This window comes from Gymnodraco acuticeps, unplaced genomic scaffold (genome assembly GCF_902827175.1).
Source record: "Gymnodraco acuticeps unplaced genomic scaffold, fGymAcu1.1, whole genome shotgun sequence".
NCBI classification, from domain to species: Eukaryota; Metazoa; Chordata; class Actinopteri; order Perciformes; family Bathydraconidae; genus Gymnodraco; species Gymnodraco acuticeps.
The window spans coordinates 351,170-369,053 of record NW_022990003.1 but is presented as its reverse complement, the minus strand read 5'-3'; the positions used below and the strand labels follow the sequence as shown (position 1 = coordinate 369,053).

The 17,884-nt window shown below is 42.1% G+C and overlaps 1 protein-coding gene across 1 annotated transcript; it reads left to right on the top strand.

Annotated features, from left to right (window-relative positions):
- The first annotated feature begins 301 nt into the window (after positions 1-301).
- Positions 302-17,674, top strand: LOC117544144 (golgin subfamily A member 4-like). The gene is made up of 18 exons (XM_034212967.1): positions 302-318; positions 1,043-1,103; positions 4,992-5,322; positions 5,547-5,619; positions 5,750-5,870; positions 6,611-6,717; positions 6,827-7,110; positions 7,614-7,735; positions 7,899-7,997; positions 8,708-11,368; positions 12,122-12,269; positions 12,965-13,070; positions 13,387-13,543; positions 13,671-13,763; positions 14,685-14,771; positions 16,833-16,941; positions 17,084-17,175; positions 17,315-17,674. The coding sequence occupies exons 1-18, from the start codon at positions 302-304 to the stop codon at positions 17,381-17,383; spliced, it is 4,737 nt and encodes a 1,578-aa protein (XP_034068858.1). The 3' UTR covers positions 17,384-17,674.
- Positions 17,675-17,884: the final 210 nt, after the last annotated feature.

Here is a 17,884-nt window from a genome sequence, read left to right as displayed (position 1 = left end):
TAATGGGCTTTCTTGTTTTTCTTGTTTGTCAAGATCACTAAAAATTAAGCGAGGTAATCCTGTTAAACTGTTGGCCTAATCCTGCCAAACTCTAATAGAGTTTGTCAACTGTGTATGGGATTATGTGTGTGTTTCTTCAGGACACTATTGTATAGACCTCCTTGTGATTTGATTTCTCTGGACTTTGCCTTAGTGAGAGGAAGCACATCTCACTGCAGATGGATATTTGCACCAGCCAGAAGTTTATACGTTTATCTTTAAAGTCTATACAAGGGTTTTTTCACCTTACTGCTTAAAAATGATGTCGAGGGCGCCAAGGTGAGTCAGCATTTTTCCTGTTTATATATGAATGTTAAGGCATCATTGCTAAAACATTTCCTTTTGACACTGAAGGCCATATCATTATAATAAAAAACATGCTTGCATTGTCCCAATATGGCAGCTGAAATAATAATGAGCAACATCATGACAGAAGAAAGAGTGGGCATGTTCATTCTGGTCTATATGTGATCATTTTATTTAGCTTATTCTCTACTTCATACAAAAATATATGTTAAAATGTTGTTTAACTTTTGCCATGTTCATGTTTCCTGTTACCATTCTGCCAAATGATGGTGAAAAGAGTTTTATTGCCACACTAAAATTACCACCACTAATTGACATTTCATTTTTAAATAGTGTAGTATGTATTGCATTCAGTGCAACAAACACGCACATAATCAATCATATACTTCACTTTATCTTAATTATTGGCTCATAATTTACAACACTCTATATTTGTCGAAACTGTACTTAAATACTTGTGACAGATTCTACCTTTTAACAATCTTCAGTGACAGATGTTTGCCAACTGAAACCTATTTTCATTAACTTGGGCCACACAAAACTATCATAACCTCCAATGCTTTCTTTTAATGTATACCTCTTTACTGTCAAATTAAATATATGAATAACATTGTGACGCCCACTTAATAATTGTTTAATAGAAGTGCAGGGTGACAGGACAATTTATGCTTTACTGTCTTAATCTTATCTTTAACAGGTGGCATGACTCCCTGGTTAACTCTAAGCCCAAAAAACCTGCTCCGAAGCCAGGGGGGAAGGTAAGGATGACCTTTACCAAGAGTTTTGTCTTGCACATTTCGGACTCATCAACTTTTCTGATGGATATGAAGCATCATGAGGATAAGGCAACATGTGACCTTTCAAATATTTCTTACTTTACCGTTTCATTCTTTTTTATTCTTCAATTAAAAAAGGGACGAGTTGTATCATGGTTAAATTATCCTATCTTTCCCAGTTCTTAACTTGCAACAAAACAGTGTTTATTATGAAATACTAAATTGGGTCAATATTTACTGGATCATGTGAGGTCTTTTAAATATGATCCCAAAGAAACCTGTAAGCATTTAAAACTAGAACCATACTCATAAGTGAACACACTGCCACACAAATAGACCAGATGTTTGGCAGTGTTTGTTTCATTTTGTGAAAATGTTGCCTGCTTAATTTGACACATATGCTTAACCTATGTTATCCTGGTTTTGCAACATTGAAGACATAAAAAGATGCACACAGGCAAATATCTCATCTCACTCACCTATCATCTTACTGTATGTGTACAACTCCCCACTACTCCAGCACTAAAGCTAATGCCAACTGTATGCAATATGCTTTAAGATGTTTGGATTACATCACCATCTCTGTTTTGTTCACTAAACACAGAAGACACCATTTCCTCAGAGTATCCATGTTTTTGCTAGACGTGCATTTTATTTAATTAATGCAGCCATTAATGTCCGAAGGTCAAGTCAGTGCGTTTACGACCTGCACAAGTTGCTAAATCAGGACTCTTGGAGCCTCCTCTAATTGATTTAGCTGTCTAGTGATCCGGCCGCAGATTGATTGCCTCTGCATTTGGTGAGGCTGCATCGCTAGAGACCGGAATAAACCGCCTGTCTCTAATAGCTTTCCAACGCTCAAGTGTGATTAAGTTCAAGTGTGTGTTTGTCCATGATCACAGTGTCGGTCAGATGGTACTTAAGCAAATTAAGAGCTCTTTTGGGGATTAAAAGGTTGTCTCACATGGTGATTGGATTGTTTGTGTCAAAGAGGCCAAGTTTGGAATTGGGATTAACAGGAGGTGCAGTGATATTTAAATATGAGCATCCTCAAAAAACATACAGAACTTTACACCTACAATCCTGTCTTATTTATGAGGTATCTACTCAGACCATGAACAACTTAAGTCACAGGTTGCACTGTTGGGGGACTTCAGTTTTTCATTGCCATATCTCAGAGATGTTCACAAGTCTTTTTTTGCAAGTCCAAGTCAAGTCTCAAGTCTTTGGTCACGAGTCCAAGTCAAGTCTCAAGTCTTTGTGGGGTGAGACTTGATCAAGTCTCAAGTCTTTGGTCACGAGTCCAAGTCAAGTCTCAAGTCTCTAAAAAATAAAAGTCTCATGTCTCTTCTGGTTGTAATAAGCCTTCTATTGTCTGCTGCTATCCAGTCTGTTAAGAATACTGCACAGCTATATCTAAGAAATTCAAAGCATGTACTGTATTATTATCACTCCTATATCTATTAGCATACAGTATCAGTACTGATTAGTTGTTTGTTATATGATCACTTTAAACAGGCTATTGCAATGCAATATGAGGAAAAACATCACACTTTAGCTAAATGCAAACAACTTATAAGCAAAACACTTCAGAATCAGAATCACAAATACTTTATTAATCCCCCGCAGGGAAACTGTGTTAAAAGTACTTAAAAGTAAACATTTGTTCTGTGCCATTTGCAACTAAAAAACTATTGCTGCAATATTATCTGAAATATACTGAACTGGTGATATTAAAACATGACCTGTTCCAAAAGAGATATCTACCATTAACACCATTTACCAGCCAAGTGCTGGTAAATCATGCAAGTGGCTGGTACTGTATGTTGCACGCACCAGCCACAAATAACAATGGCAATCTATTGAGTGGCTGGTAAAATTTCAACATTCACTAGGCTAGCCATTTGGCCAGTGGACAAAAATGTTAAAATTTGACCTCTGCAACCGTATTGTTTAATTACACTGGGTCTCTAATGACATCTTTTAAGTCTACTATAAATAAACATATTCCTCTATCCTCTCACTCAAACCCAGTGTAATGGTAACCTGATAAACCTGTAACATTAACGTTACGTGGTCAACAATAAACCTGTAACCTGCCTATAAACCGACAGATGTATTTATGTATGTAACTATGTATTTTTCTACGTTTAACGTTAGCCAGTAGATGGTGGCAGCGGAACGTAATGATTAACTTTACCGACCTTTTTTATGTCATGTCAAGAGTTGGATGTCAACGCCACTCAACGCAAACAAGTGTGACAAGCAAACATTCACTCATCTTTTCAAATATTCAGTTACAAAGCTAGTAGCAAGCTAAGTTAACATTACATAGCTGATGCTGAGCTAAACATGTTTGCTAACCGTCCATATGCGTTAATGTGACTGACCTCTCCGGGTGAGTTTTCAAGTGCCTGATGAAATTTGACGTTGTTGCACCAGCATCCTTGATTTTAATATTGCAGACTTTGCAGTGTGCGCTCCTTTTGTTGGTGCCGCCGGCGTTTTTGTTCGAAGTTTTTATAGTTGAACCTGCAAGCGGTACAGCTGCAGGTGTGCCGCCGGTCGCCATGGTGTTACCATGATGTTAATGTTAAAGGTGGGGTAGGTAAGTTTGAGAAACCGGCTCGAGATTAGGGTTGGGAACCGAAACTCGGTTCCAGATGAGAACCGATAAGAAAATGCCGGGTACCGGGTACCCATACAAAATACACAATCTCGGTTCTGCTTAACGGTTCCTAAACGCGGTAGACCCTGTATTCCAGCGGGTCCGTCTGCACCGCGGTGCTGCGGTGACCCGGTGGAATACAGGGCGGATCTGGAGAATCACAGAACGGCCGGTCGTCAGCGGGCCGTTGACGGCCGGCTCGGTAAGCTGACGGCCGGCACCGCCCTTCATTTTTTTAAACGGCATCATATAAATTGCGCTGACAGGCGACAGAGGTCCACAGTTGCCCCGCAGCGATGCTCCCCCGCCCTCCCGTAGACATTTCACGAGCTCAGTCACTTCATAACACCAAAGATAGGTCGCGGTAAACGCTCTGAAGTGAGGCTCCACTACACTAAAAAAGAAAAAGAAAAGGCACAGTGTAATGCCTGTTAATAGCTTGCCACAGGCATAGCTCAGTTAAAATAAAGCACAGCTATTGTGCAATACATTTGTATTGCATGTATATTTTTTAGTAACAATTTCAGTTAAAGCTTTTAAGAATAAATATATTTTTGTTATCTAAACGTTTGATCTCTTTATTTTACAATTTTGGAATCGAAACGGGGAATCGATAAGAACCGGAATCGATAAGCAGAACCGGAATCGAAATCGGAATCGATAAATTTCAAACGATACCCATCCCTACTCGAGATACACTTTTTGTTATATTCCATGGAATGCTCTTAACATCCCGATAGCCGGCCCGGCTAAAATAACTGGATGGCCTACCTGCCTGTCAGCCTTCCATCGGGGCACAAACTAATCTCGTGCCCTCATTGGTCATGTGCGCGTTCGTGTGTGTTGGAGGAGGGGCTCTGTAAGGAAGTGGCAGATTTTCTCCGGTTGTGTATTTTCAAATTCTAGCGATCTCGAGCTGGTTTCTCAAACTTACCTACCCCACCTTTAATACGCCAAAAATAGAAAACACAATGATTGTTCACGAGTCCCAAAACACGAGTCCAAGTCGAGTCTGAAGTCTTTTGAGCAGGAGTCCAAGTCAAGTCTGAAGTCTCTGTGTGTGCGACTTAAGTGCGACTCGAGTCCGAGTCACAGACTCGAGTCCCCATCTCTGCCATATCTACACTGTAGCTAATGTGCATATGACAATAAAGCCTTGAAACTTGAAATGAGAGGTTCAGCCTATGTTGTCTCTCCCAAAGGAACCTGCAGCTGTTCCTGTGTCCAGTGGAGGTAAACAGGCTGCCAGCAAAACCAGCGTTACTTATGGAAGGAGCAACAGCCTGGGCACCAGAGGTAGTGAGACGACGGCCAGTGATAATAAGGCTGGTGCTAATAAAGCTGGTGTTAGTTTGAAGAGAGGCAGCGTCGTCCACCAGGGGCCCCGAGCGGCGTCTCGCCCCGGCAGACAGGCTCTGCGCCTCTGCAGCAGCCGGAGCTTCTCGTCCCTCCAGAGCTCCTCTCTTTCTGCCGCGCCCTTCATGAGAAGCAGCCGCTCTCTCAACAGGCTCGACCAAACACCCACGGGAGACGGTATGTTTGACAGAATATGCATCCAAATTAAGTTATTTTAAAGTCCATCTATGTTTGTATAGAAATCTAAATGTGGTTGCTATTTTTTTCATCATTCTTTCAATGTTTTCTCTTAAGCGCCACAGCAAAGTAGTTGTTTAATTGGTTTTAGAAATAAGAATGGATACATATAACTATAGGAGCTTCTGAAAAAGTATGACTTACAGCCTTTGTCTCTGAAATAGATCCAGAGCATGCAGTCAAACAAGGACCAACTGCAGCAAAGAAACTGCTGTCTTATTCGGAGGAACAGCTCAGGTTTGTTGTTTTAAAGAACTCAGATAACGCTAGGTTTTACTTTTTGTTGTTGCTTTATGAAATGCTGCTGTTGTGCTATATTTCGAATTATGTAAAAGTGCTGGGCTTGTTTATGTTTCCATCCTTAAAGGGATGACGAGGATCAGTTCGATGCGGATGAGGAGGAGCAAATGAAAGCAAGCAGCTCCTCTGAGCTTCAGGAGTCTCCCTCCTCTGCATGTTATCATACCTGCAACAAAGTAAAGAAACAGGTAATGTGTCTTTATGAATACCTTCTTACAAAACCTCATACAAGACTGCCAATATTTCTGCTTTCTTAGTTGTTATATTGTATTGTTTTCTTATTGGATGTACCAGTAGGGAACAAACCCTCTACACATTATTACAGTATGTTATCTAAGTCTTCTAAAAATCTAAATTGAAAAAAAGATATTTAATTAAGAAAACTCACATTGGATGCTCGAGTAAAGGGACTAAAATATTGAGGGTAAATCAATTAAATCCATAATTTGAAATAAACTGTGATAAGTTAAAGGTGTAGGTAATTAACTTCAGAAACACTTTTTGTTATATTCCATGGAATGCTCTTAACATCCCGATAGCAATGAATATCTTAAGTGCTTTGACAATAAATCCATAAAAAAATGTCCCATCTGTGGAAGCCGTAGTGCTGTAAAAAGCACGACCAATCATCTGAGCCGGCCCGGCTAAAATAACTGGATGGCCTACCTGCCTGTCAGCTTTCCATCTGTGCAAAAACTTATCTCGTGCCCTCATTGGTTCGTGTGTGTTGGAGGAGGGGCTCTGTAAGGAAGTGGCAGATTTTTTACGGCTGTGTATTTTCAAATTCTAGCGCACTCGAGCTGGTTTCTCCATTCTTACCTACCCCACCTTTAATAAAGCATAACACAAACATTCAACTGGAAAGCTAACATATCCACTTCCTCAACTTTAAGGTGTGTAATAATAAATGATATTTCTCTTCCCACAGACCATAGATGGGGTGCAAACGCTCTGTGCCATGACCTCTATGCGACACAACTGGGTCCAAGCAATGTTGAAAAATGTGAGGCACAGTTCTACCTCTGACGTCACAAGGTCAATAAAGTTGTTAAAGGGTCTCTACTTTTACTAATGTCAAGATATTTTATAGACGTTGGTTCATATGACGTATAGTCAAAACATATTTCTTTGTTATTCCTCGCAGCTCCTTTTCAGAGCAGAAAACTCCCCTAAAATCACAGCTTCCAGACTCAGCCGAGGGCCCGGAGAGAGCTGAACACCACGAGCCCAGCAGCAGCGACTGTGCAGAGGAAACACAGGAGCAGCAGAAACACCAGGAGCCCAGCCTGCAGCCGGAGGCAGAGCGGCGTTCTGCTGATGGAAGCTCTGCATCGCCTGCTATCTCCTCCTCTCATCTGGCCTCCCCCATCTCACCCTCCGCCTCCTCCGCTCCGTCTCCCATCAATCCTCCTGGGCAGGTGGTGGAAGGTAAAGGTGCTTCCCCTCTACGTTTATATTATATTCATATTTGTTCTAGTCAAGTTCATACGAAAAGCTTGTCGTGCTGTTGCTGTTAAGTCAATGACAGCAATTTGGACAATATTGGCTACTATTTCATCATCGTTATAACACATAATAATGTACATTTAGAGGTTATAGGTGTTTCCAGTCTTCATTATTATAATACAAATATATATTATTTTCTAGTAAAGTAGATCAAATTAAACTTTTATTGTAAGTAATGAATACATTTTTCTCTACTTGAGTGTTGGATTATAATCTATTGGAGTCAATGATGGCAATTTGCCCGATACTCTATCTGCTACAATTTGTAATAATAAACATATATATCTTAAAGTACATATAATAATAACACATTAATATAAATGTTCCTTTATTGGCCGATGATTCAATTTCCCCCAATATATTATACAAAACGACTTCATATTGTTTCATTTTATATCAAAAGTACTACATTTTCTGTGCCTCAGGTGTGACCGGTGCGTCTTCGTGTGTTGAGGGAAGAGCCGGCTCTACTTCCACAACAATGCAGTCAAATACTGAGAGCACAAAGGAGAAGGAGAAGCAGCAAACTGCACCACTTGTCATAGAGGTGATATTCTAAATAAAAACCTATGATAAAAACTACAATAGTTACTCTTTATACATGAATAATGAGTATGTGTGTAAAAAAAACAATAGCTTGAAGCATGTTCACCTGAATAAATCAAAGCATGCTAGTTAGTGTGACAGCTTTCTTAATATGTTCTCTACAGCTGGAGCAAACACAGAGGGAACTCTCTCGACTGCGGCAGTTAAACAGGAATCTGCGGGATGAGGTGCAACAAGAGAGAGCGAGGCATGCAAGTGAAATGGTATAACATTCATACATTTTCACTTTAAGTAGCAATAAGTTTGAAGGGGATGCACTAATGTAATTTGCCATATTGCGAAAAAACACACATTGCTCTGTAAAAAAGGCAAGCTAGGATGCCAGATAATTTGAAAGTTAAACCCTAGAAGTTAAAGTGGACCTATCATGCTATATTTGAATAATATATTGTAGGGCCATACCTATATAAAACATGTCTGTGAAGTTTTTTTTTCAAAATACCAAACAGATCATGCATTTTAGCCATGCCTCATTTCGCTCTATTTGTTCTATTCCAGCCCTGTCTTCACAAGCGCTGATTCTGTGGCAAATGAGCTGCAGCTGACCACGCCCCCCTGCAAAGGAGGGGGACGAGGCACGAGCATTCTGTTACCATGCCACGCAACCTCTCATTCCCCTGATAGGTGGAGAATTGCCCATATAGGCGGAGCTCCTTGTTTCTGACGTTATTTCAAATCTGTATCAGTCTGTATCAGATCCATTGCAGCCCCGTTTTTAGAGATTTGGGGTATGGAGGAAAAGAGACAGGGTTGTGTTTTCTGACACTTGGTGAGTTCCCTGACCCACCGGGGACACATATTCATGTATAAAAGACGTACAAAAGTGCATTTTGCATGATAGGTCCCCTTTAAGTTACTTGTCCATAAGCATGAAAGCACAGTTGACACTAACACTGCTCACTTTGTTCCGCAGAACGACCTCCTCTCAAATTCCAACTCATCTTCAGAACAAGCTTTGGTTTTACAGCGTCTTCATAAGATGAACCACGACCTGCGCCTTGAGCTGGAGGATCAGAAGAGCAGCTTTGAAGAAACAAGAGAAGTAGAACTACGGCGAAGGGTGGACCTCTTAGCTCAACAAGCTCAGATACTGGTCACGGGCGATGCCACTGCCCTCGCTCAGGCCCGCCTGGAGCAGGACCGGCAGAAGTTCATGGAGCAGCGGCAGGAGTGGGAGCGCTGCAGGGCCTCGCTGAAGTCCCAGCTGAGTGCCAGTGAGGGACAGAGGAAGGAGGCCGTGTCGCGCTCCACACAGCTGCAGCAGGAGTTGCAGAGTTACCACAGTCTGGAGCAGGAGGCTCAGCGCCTACACAAACATCTCCAAGAGGTGACCACTCAACTTCAGGCCAATGAGGAGGCGCAGGCTCAGAAAGAGGCTCGCCTGCAGGAGCACCTCATGCTCCTTCAAGCCAGTCAGGACCGAGAGCGCAGGAGCTTAGCCTCAAGCCTGGCGCAGGCAGAGCAACTCACGCAGGAACTCCAGCGGAGACTGGACATGTCTGAGCTGGAGGTGGACAGCCTGAATAAGACTCAGACGTGGACCAGGGACATCGAGGAGGCTCAACAGCAGCTTCAGGAGGAGCTGGCGTGCACGGTGTCTGTGGTGCAGAAACTCCAAGATGAGAGGGGGCATCTGGACCGGTGCTGTCAGGAGCTGCAGAGCCAGCTGGGCGAGGCGGACGGAGAGGTGAGCCGGCTGCAGAGCCGCTTGAAGACAGACGAGACGCACTACTACAATCTGGAGCACTCGTTCGAGAGAGTTAGCGAGGAACTGCAGCTGGCTTTAGGGAAGGAGCGGCAAAGGGAGTCTGAACTCCAGGAGATACGAGAAGGCTACGAGAGACTCCTGGACAGGAAGGAGCAAGAGCTGACTGAAGTGTTGCTGAAGATGGAAGTCTTAGGGAACAGCCTGGAGGAGACAGAAGTGAGGCTGAATGAGAAGTTGAAGGTATGTAGCTGCGGCTCTCCTCAGAATGACCGCAGGCCCAACGTTGATCACGCAGGAGATGACCCGGAAAGCTTTATGTCTGTGATCCAGGTCCTGGAAACCAAGCTTTATTTGACAGAGGAGAAGCTAAGGGAGATCATGCAAAGACTGGAGGAGCACCAGAGTCACATCGGCTGCCAGGACCCCCACCTCTGCTCTCAGCTGACTCAGAGCCGAGCCACCGCTCAGCACCTCAGTCTGCAGCTGCACAGCCAGGCCAAGCAGAGCCGGCGCTTCGCCCAGGAGGCGGAGGGGCGCTGCAGGGTGTTGGCCGGCAGGTTTCAGATCGCACTGAACATCGTACAGGCCTGCAGAGGGAGGCTCCATGCCGCTCCGGTTAACATCACAGACTTCGACAAGCAACTCGCCGCAGCTGCTTCCTGCATTCAGCAAGGAGAGAAGGATGCTGATCAACTGCAGCAGGAATCACTTAACGCCAGCAAAGGAGGGGACAAGATCCTCAGTGATGAGACTTTAGCTGGAGCTGAGAACAACAGTGCTACGTTTACCTCAGAGGAGGACATAGAAACAGTTGGAAAGTGTCTAACGAGGGAAGTGCTTTTAGTAGATCAAATGTTGTCCGTCCTGCAGAGTCAACCTACCGTTATATCTCTAACACCAAGAGAGGAGGAGGGGGATTTGGCACACAGGTACAAAATAATGATATCGCAAAGAATAGCCTTAAAAAGGACTTATTCTGGGAGAGCAGGATGTGACAACAAGGACCCTATAAAAAGGGCAATAGGTAGAGTCTGTGCTGAAGCAGAGATCATTTATGCTGCCCTGAAATTTCAACTGCAACATGAGAGCGTTACTCAAGAAAAGAATCCAAAAGTTGAGCATCAAAAGAAGAGTCTGGCAAATGTGAATCCCCCGGAGTTGGCTCCTTATGAGGAGCAGCAGGTTCAGGGACAGCGAAAAGGTTCAGAAGGAGCCACACAGCCACCTGAAAGACATCAACCTGGAAGAAAGGAAGAGAAAGAACCAGAGTGGTTAGAGAGACTTATATCTCGGCTGCAAAGGAGAGCTACATTCTTACGCAAACTCTGCCAGGAAGTTTCCGATGGCAGCGGAGTAGAGCGAGGCGTGGATGATAAGTGGGAAAATGCTTCTGCAGCCGACCTCAGGTGGATGCAGGAGCAGGCGAAGTTGATTTATCTGTCAGACAGACTGCACTCGGATTTAGAGCGGCAGCGCAACGAGGTGTTACAGGGCAAACTGCAAGCTCTGTGCCAAGAGCAGGGCAGCACATTAAAGGATGAGCAGGAGGCTTTTCCTCACACCTTATGTCAGCTTCAGGAGGACAACAGCGCATTACGAGAAACACTGGAGCGTGCTGAGCAGAAGATCATATTTATTGAGACTGGGAACCGGAGGCTGCTGGAAGACATCGAGAAAATCGAGGAATATCACGAGGAAAGGATGAAGAATCTGGAAAGTGGGTTTCAAGAGAAGATCGGGGAGCTGCAACACATCCACGAAGAGGAGATGCAGAACTTGCATGGCTACTACGTCAAGTCCTCCAAAGAGAAACAGAGCAACATCTGCACAGAGTCAGAAGAGGCTTACCTGAAAGAAACACACGAGGTAACACACACTATTTCCGTACTTCAGGAAACAAACACAAGGTGCTGAGATGCTGAGGTGCAATGCCTATTAGTTCTTTATAGTATTCAATTAAATCAATCCCTGATGAAATAAAGGTTTAGAGTATACAATCCCAAAACACACACAACCTCTCTACACTATTATAATCTCACAAATGTTCTACTAAATAATCAATACAGAACTTCTAAATACAAAACAAGCATTATGCATCAATACAGGACGTCTTTGTTGCTGCACATACAAACATAACATTTATTGGGTCTATTAGTTCTTTATTGTATATTTATTGAAATCAAAATGAACAAATCACAGCTGAAAAAATAGTTTACAGTAAGAGTATGAAACACACACACACATACCATGTATACATCACTTCGGGGGACATTACATTGACTTACATGCATTTCCTGGAGACTTATCCTAACCTTAACCATAACCAACACATGCCTAACCCTAACCCTAACCAAGTCTTCACCCTAAAATTAATGATTCCCCTCACGGGGACCTCCATTTTGTCCCCATAAGGGAGGCGAGTCCCCACACGTGACTGTGTAAACAGATTTAGGTCCCCACAAGTATAGTAATGCTAGGCAACACACACACACACAGATTTATGAGAATCCCATTTTTTCCCTTCTGTATAGCAAGTTACATTTTAACACACGACTACTGCACATACATTACCTAAGTACTACCTTATCAATACTGAACCTTTTCTCAATGTAAATACAGGCGACCTGTGATCAGGGCTTCGCTGCTATGGAGGAGATGCACCGGCAGCTGATCTCAGACCTGCAGAAGCAGCATCAGACGGAGATGGCAGCGCTGCTGAAGCAGAGAGACAAGCTGCTGCAGGAAGAGACCGCCGCCACCATGGCAGGTGAGGGTCTTCAGCAGGAAGTCAAACAACAGGAAAAGCATTGAGGCCTGTTGAGTCAATGCAAACTCTTTACGGTTCTTTCTTTTCAATATCGGAAGCATTTGCAGAAGTTGTAACAGTGTTTAGTTGATCATTGGGAAGTAACTAATTTACTCAAGTACTATACAATGTTGAGATACTTGTACTTTAGTTGAGTATTTCCATGTTATGTTACTTCCTACTTCTACTCCATACAATTCAGAGGTAAATACTGTACTTTTACTCCACTACATTTATTTTGTACCTTTAGTTACTCTGCATATTTGGATTAATTATGTGAAATGTAAAGAACTCTTCAATAAGACTTAAGTTGCACCTGGAGTAACATTCACAAGCTGCAGTATACAGAGTCATTCAAACTAGCTGCACCTTTACCAGCTTTGAGAACACTTTAATGCATCAACAATTATAATAATATAACATATTATATATAGTATTCTGAAATGGACACATTTGCATAATAAGTACTTTTACTTTTGGCACTTAAAGTATATTCTAATGCTAATATTTGTGTAATTTAACTTGAGTAACATTTTTAATGCTGGACTTTTACTTGTAACAGAGTATTCCTACTCTCTGGTACTTTTACTCATGAAGTACAAGATGTGAGTGCTTCTCCCACCTCTTGTTGATGCACATTTCACCTCGTTCTACAGCTATTGTAGCAATGAGAAGAGCCCATAAAGTGGAGCTGGAGAAAAGCCGGCAGTCTCAGCACATCAAGGAGAGCGCTGACATCACTCAACTGCAAAATGAATATGAGTAAGTGACTGCTTTTCCTTTTACTGCGTTTTTGTTATTTCTCTTACAATTAAGCTCCTAAGAAACAGTAGCATACATCTCACTCTGTCACTGCAGCTTTTATTGCAGCAGGGCTACTGGTTCATGGTGTATTTAGTGATGAACGAGCCTGTGTCACTGACTGCTGTCCGTGGTGCTGATACCTGCATAGTGACACACACAAGAGCTATTTCAGAATGTAACACAAGGCCATTTCAACCAAATCGACCTCTACTTCTTTAAAAGATTATTTTCTGAATCTATAGTCACTTTACTGTTCAACATCATGCCTCTGCAGAAAGGAGTTTCAGTTGATGCATAAGGAGCTCGAGGTGCTGTCGGTGCAGCACACTCAGAAATGTCTGGAACACTCTCAGCTGAGCCAGGAGCTGCAGGAGGAGAGGCAGTCCTCCATTCAGTACCAGAAACAAAACAAGGAGCTGAAAAAGAAACAGGTATCAACATGTTCTTAGCCCCAAGGGACGCTCCTTATTCTTCCTTTTTATTCAATTAAGATCCTCATTTTAACATTGAGAGAATGTGTTGTATTCACCGTCTCCTGTCTCCTGACATTTCTTACAGAGGGAGACAGATGAAATGTCTCAGCTGCATTTCTCACTGAATGGGAAACAGTCCCAGGTCGGCCCTCAAGTCAACGACTTCTATGAAATGGAGGTGAGTGTCTGGAAAACAGAGAGTACAGCCTTTATTTCACCCAATTCATAATCATAAAAAATAAGAAGTAAGCAGTGATTCTGTTTTTGTTTTTAAAGGTCCCATGTCATGGCCATTTCTACTGATCATAATTCCATTGTTGAGGTATACTAAAATAGATTTATATTGTGCAATTTTCCAAACTCACATTGGTTTCTCATACAGCATCTCTGCATAGTATGTGTATTCACTCTCTGTCCTAATCAACTTGTTGGAGCTCCTGCCCCCCCTCTCCCTATGAGCCCAGTGGCCGTCTGCGAGACACAGCGAAACCCAGCCCGAACACACACACCCGCAGCCTGGCTGAGAGTTTGTGTGTGTGCTCACACACCGACTCACAGCCTCGCCGCGTCCCGCCGTCAGGGAGGAGAAATCGGCGGAGCTGCAGCTGAGAAAAGATTGTGTATTTGAGGAAGTCATAACGGCTCCGCGAACGTAACGTAACGGCTACACGGATTGGTCCATTTGGGTATGGGCACGTCACTGTACCCAGGAAGAAAAAGAGAAATCTCCAACGAGGCGTTCTGGGGCAGCATAGACACATCTTTTCTTTGTTAGAGTTTTACTCGCTACAGGGTGTACTTTGTGGGTTTTGACTCTGCAGACCGTTTACATGCAGAAAAACCTTCATAACACACAAGGGGACGGGTAATAACCGGAAACGCATGACATGGGACCTTTAATGATTAACAGGACTTTTATTTGTGTGTAATGGTACAAGAGCTTTGTATATGGCCTTACTGATCCATAACTTGAGTTGTTGTTTTGTTTTATTGTTATCTGTCATTTATCCAACCTGTACAAAATGTAAACGTATGTTAATTTCCCATACCATTACACTGTACACAACATATCAATTATAGCATGTTCTGTATGTTTCAGGTGATCCTGAGGGCGAGGGAGGCAGAAATGCAGTTTCTCAGACAGGAAGCTCGATCTCTTAAGGAAGAGTTGAAGCTCGCTCGAATGGTAACGATATCTCTTTCAACTTTATATCCTATAATCTTGCTAGATCATAAAACCATTTTGCATTAAAACAGCAAAATGAATTCAACTTCCTAAAGGGAGCTGCATACAATTCCATAGGCTAACACTCAAACACATTGTACTGTGGTAAGTTAATGGGCGGGACTAACCTAAGCGGTTGACCAATCACAACAGAGCCGGCCAACCAATCAGGCAGTAAGAGACAAATAAATACCTTTTTGAACATTAAAGTATGGAGACATGTCACAGCCATAGACTGTATATTAGGGCTGAACGATATACCGTGTCATGGCGATAACCGCGGTATGCGCATGCGCGGTGCTCACACCGCAGGGACGTGCGGTTTTATTCATTTAAAAAAAAAAAATGCTAACGCACTTTAGCACAGAATTCAAAGTAAAGATACCCTTATTACTTATCGAAACTGCACATACAATATATCCGATTAAAGCTGAGACTCCACAGATTATTTAAGTATAGTATCTAAGCGATCCGATCTCGCAACAGGGGAAGCAAACACAGACATCACAACACGTACCTTTTACGGAGCTTTTACGAGAGATCGTCTCACCGTAGCTGTCAATCTGATCAAAAGACGTGTTCAATGGCATTAAAACGAGAAAGAAAAAACGCGGCTGAATCGGTTGATCCATAGGTTGATAATGTATCTGTGGTTTTGAAGCAATTGTTTATAATCCATAATTCCATTTTTATGTAAAAATAGGAGCACAAAAGTTAGCTGCTAATGGTAGCTACCAGAGTGTATGCAGCTTCCGGTTTTTGCTACGCGTCACTCTCACTTCTTATTTGTTCATGTGTTGGTGTGTGTAGAACTTCCCCTGCATGCACAGCAAACCACCAATCACAATCATTCTGTATCAAGATTGATGCAAAACAAGTGATATTTGACCTTTTTAGACAGATTTAGCACAAAAAACCTCTTTTGGGGCCATTTGGGTGGATTTTCCATATCTCTGGCCCACCTTGCTGGATTTTGACATGTGACATCTCTTTCTGACCGTCAGAGCCAATGGAATCGAGGGGAAATCACACAGTCCTTATTTGGTAATGTGTGTGTGTGAGACTTCCGCATAGCCAAGACCGGAAGCAGCAGCCACTCTGGTGGCTACCATTAGCAGCTAACTTTTGCTCTGCGATATTTACATAAAAATGGAATTATGGATTATAAATTAAATCATTTTTTTTATACAGAGACGTTAAAAACCTATGGATTAACCGATTCAGCCGCGTTTTTTCGTTCTCGTTTTAATGCCATTGAACACGTCTTTTGATCAGATTGACAGCTACGGTGAGACATCTCCCCTAGAAGCTACGTAAAGGTACGTGTTGTGATGTCTGTGTTTGCTTCCCCTGTCCGAGTTCAGATCACTCAGTGATGATACTATATACCTACATAATCTGTGGAACCTCAGCTTTAATCGGATATCTTGTAAGTGCAGCTACGATAAGTAATAATAAGGGTACTTTTATCTTGAGTTCTGTGCCAAAGTGCGTTAGCATTTTTCGCTTAGGGGTCATTTAGATGCTTCTTATGAGACTTGTGTTTTGTTTTGGTAAAAATGGTTTGTATCGTCAGTTAGCTGAGATTATTTCCGTTAATCTGGTATAACACATTAATAGGTTCTTAAATATTACGATCCCCTGAGACACTGTCGTGAAAAAAAAAGTAAAGTACCCGCCGGGACTTTGGGGTTTAACAGGTTAAAAAAACCGCAATATATACCGCAGGGGGGGGGGGAAATCGCGATGTCAGTTTTTTTCAATACCGTGCAGCCCTACTGTATATGGTCACAGCAGAGGCACAACATACAAATACGAACAATAAGCATGATAGGACCCCTTTAACATGAAAATAGCAACTGTTCAGAAATTAAAAATAAATCTGAATTCTGATTAATTATTTAAGCTTGTGTGTGTGTGTGTGTGTGTGTGTGTGTGTGTGTGTGTGTGTGTGTGTGTGTGTGTGTGTGTGTGTGTGTGTGTGTGTGTGTGTGTGTGTGTGTTTGTTTGGGTGTGCAACAGGACAAAATATACGCCCAGAACAAGCTCAAGGCCCTCCATACGACCAGCCTGGATGAACCACACCAAGATGTCACTTGGTCAAACCGAGACGCCTCAGGACAGAGCCTCAGTGAGACTCACTTTATTTTGTGTACATTGTTAAATTTAAAGACAACTTGTGAGATGTCTACTTACACATTAAACATTGCTTCTGTTAGTTATTAAACAGGGCTAGTCAGGATGATAAACATTGTACCCTCTTGTTTTCTCAGAAGACAATGGGACAAACACAAGTAATGCTGCTTTTCTGAAGAAGAAAGATAAATCCTCCCTCACACGTCAGATCAGAGGAGTCCGATCAAAGGTACAATGTGACTTTTGATAAATGCAACATTTATTTTTCATAACAACTTTGAACCTCTCACCTCACAATGACGTCCTTAAACTGTACTAACAAGTGATGTCAAACTTTGACTCTTTCTTTTCTTTTCTTTGGCTTGCAGAGTTTAAAAGAAGGTCTTTCTATCCAAGAAAGAATGAAGTTGTTTGACCACACTGGCTTTTCTAGATGACCATTTTTAAGATTGATATAAAATATTAAAGGAATCACAAAAATATATATTTTATGTTGGTCGTATTACAGTGCACAGTGCAACGTATAGACACAATATCTGTGTTTTTATTGATATTATTCAGTGTATTGCATCGTTTTTGTAAAAACTGTCGTTACCATGTTGTACCACTAGATGGAGCAAAACACAACGAGCAGAGGACACTTCTGAAACGGAAACTGTTTATGACCATTTTTTGAGCAGCAAATTAATTAATGAGACCTATTTATTAGCATATTTATTAAACATTAGTCACGGTGAATTCCAATGTTGTATCCTGGTATCATTTTGTTATGTAAAGACAGACAATAAAGTATTTCTCTGTTTATTAAAAGACTTTGGTTATGTTTCCCTATTTCCCTGAGAGTCTAAAAATAACTCTTTAATTTAATCTCAATGTATCTTTCCTCTGTACCACGGTGATATCAGGGTCTTTCATCTCTATAATAAAATCAGTATCGC

Bases quoted from the DNA above. Each gene is read 5' to 3' on its own strand.
- LOC117544144 (XM_034212967.1), top strand. The intron at 1,104-4,991 runs GTAAGGATGACC...TCTCTCCCAAAG, and splicing joins CTCCGAAGCCAGGGGGGAAG to GAACCTGCAGCTGTTCCTGT. The intron at 11,369-12,121 runs GTAACACACACT...ATGTAAATACAG, and splicing joins ACCTGAAAGAAACACACGAG to GCGACCTGTGATCAGGGCTT.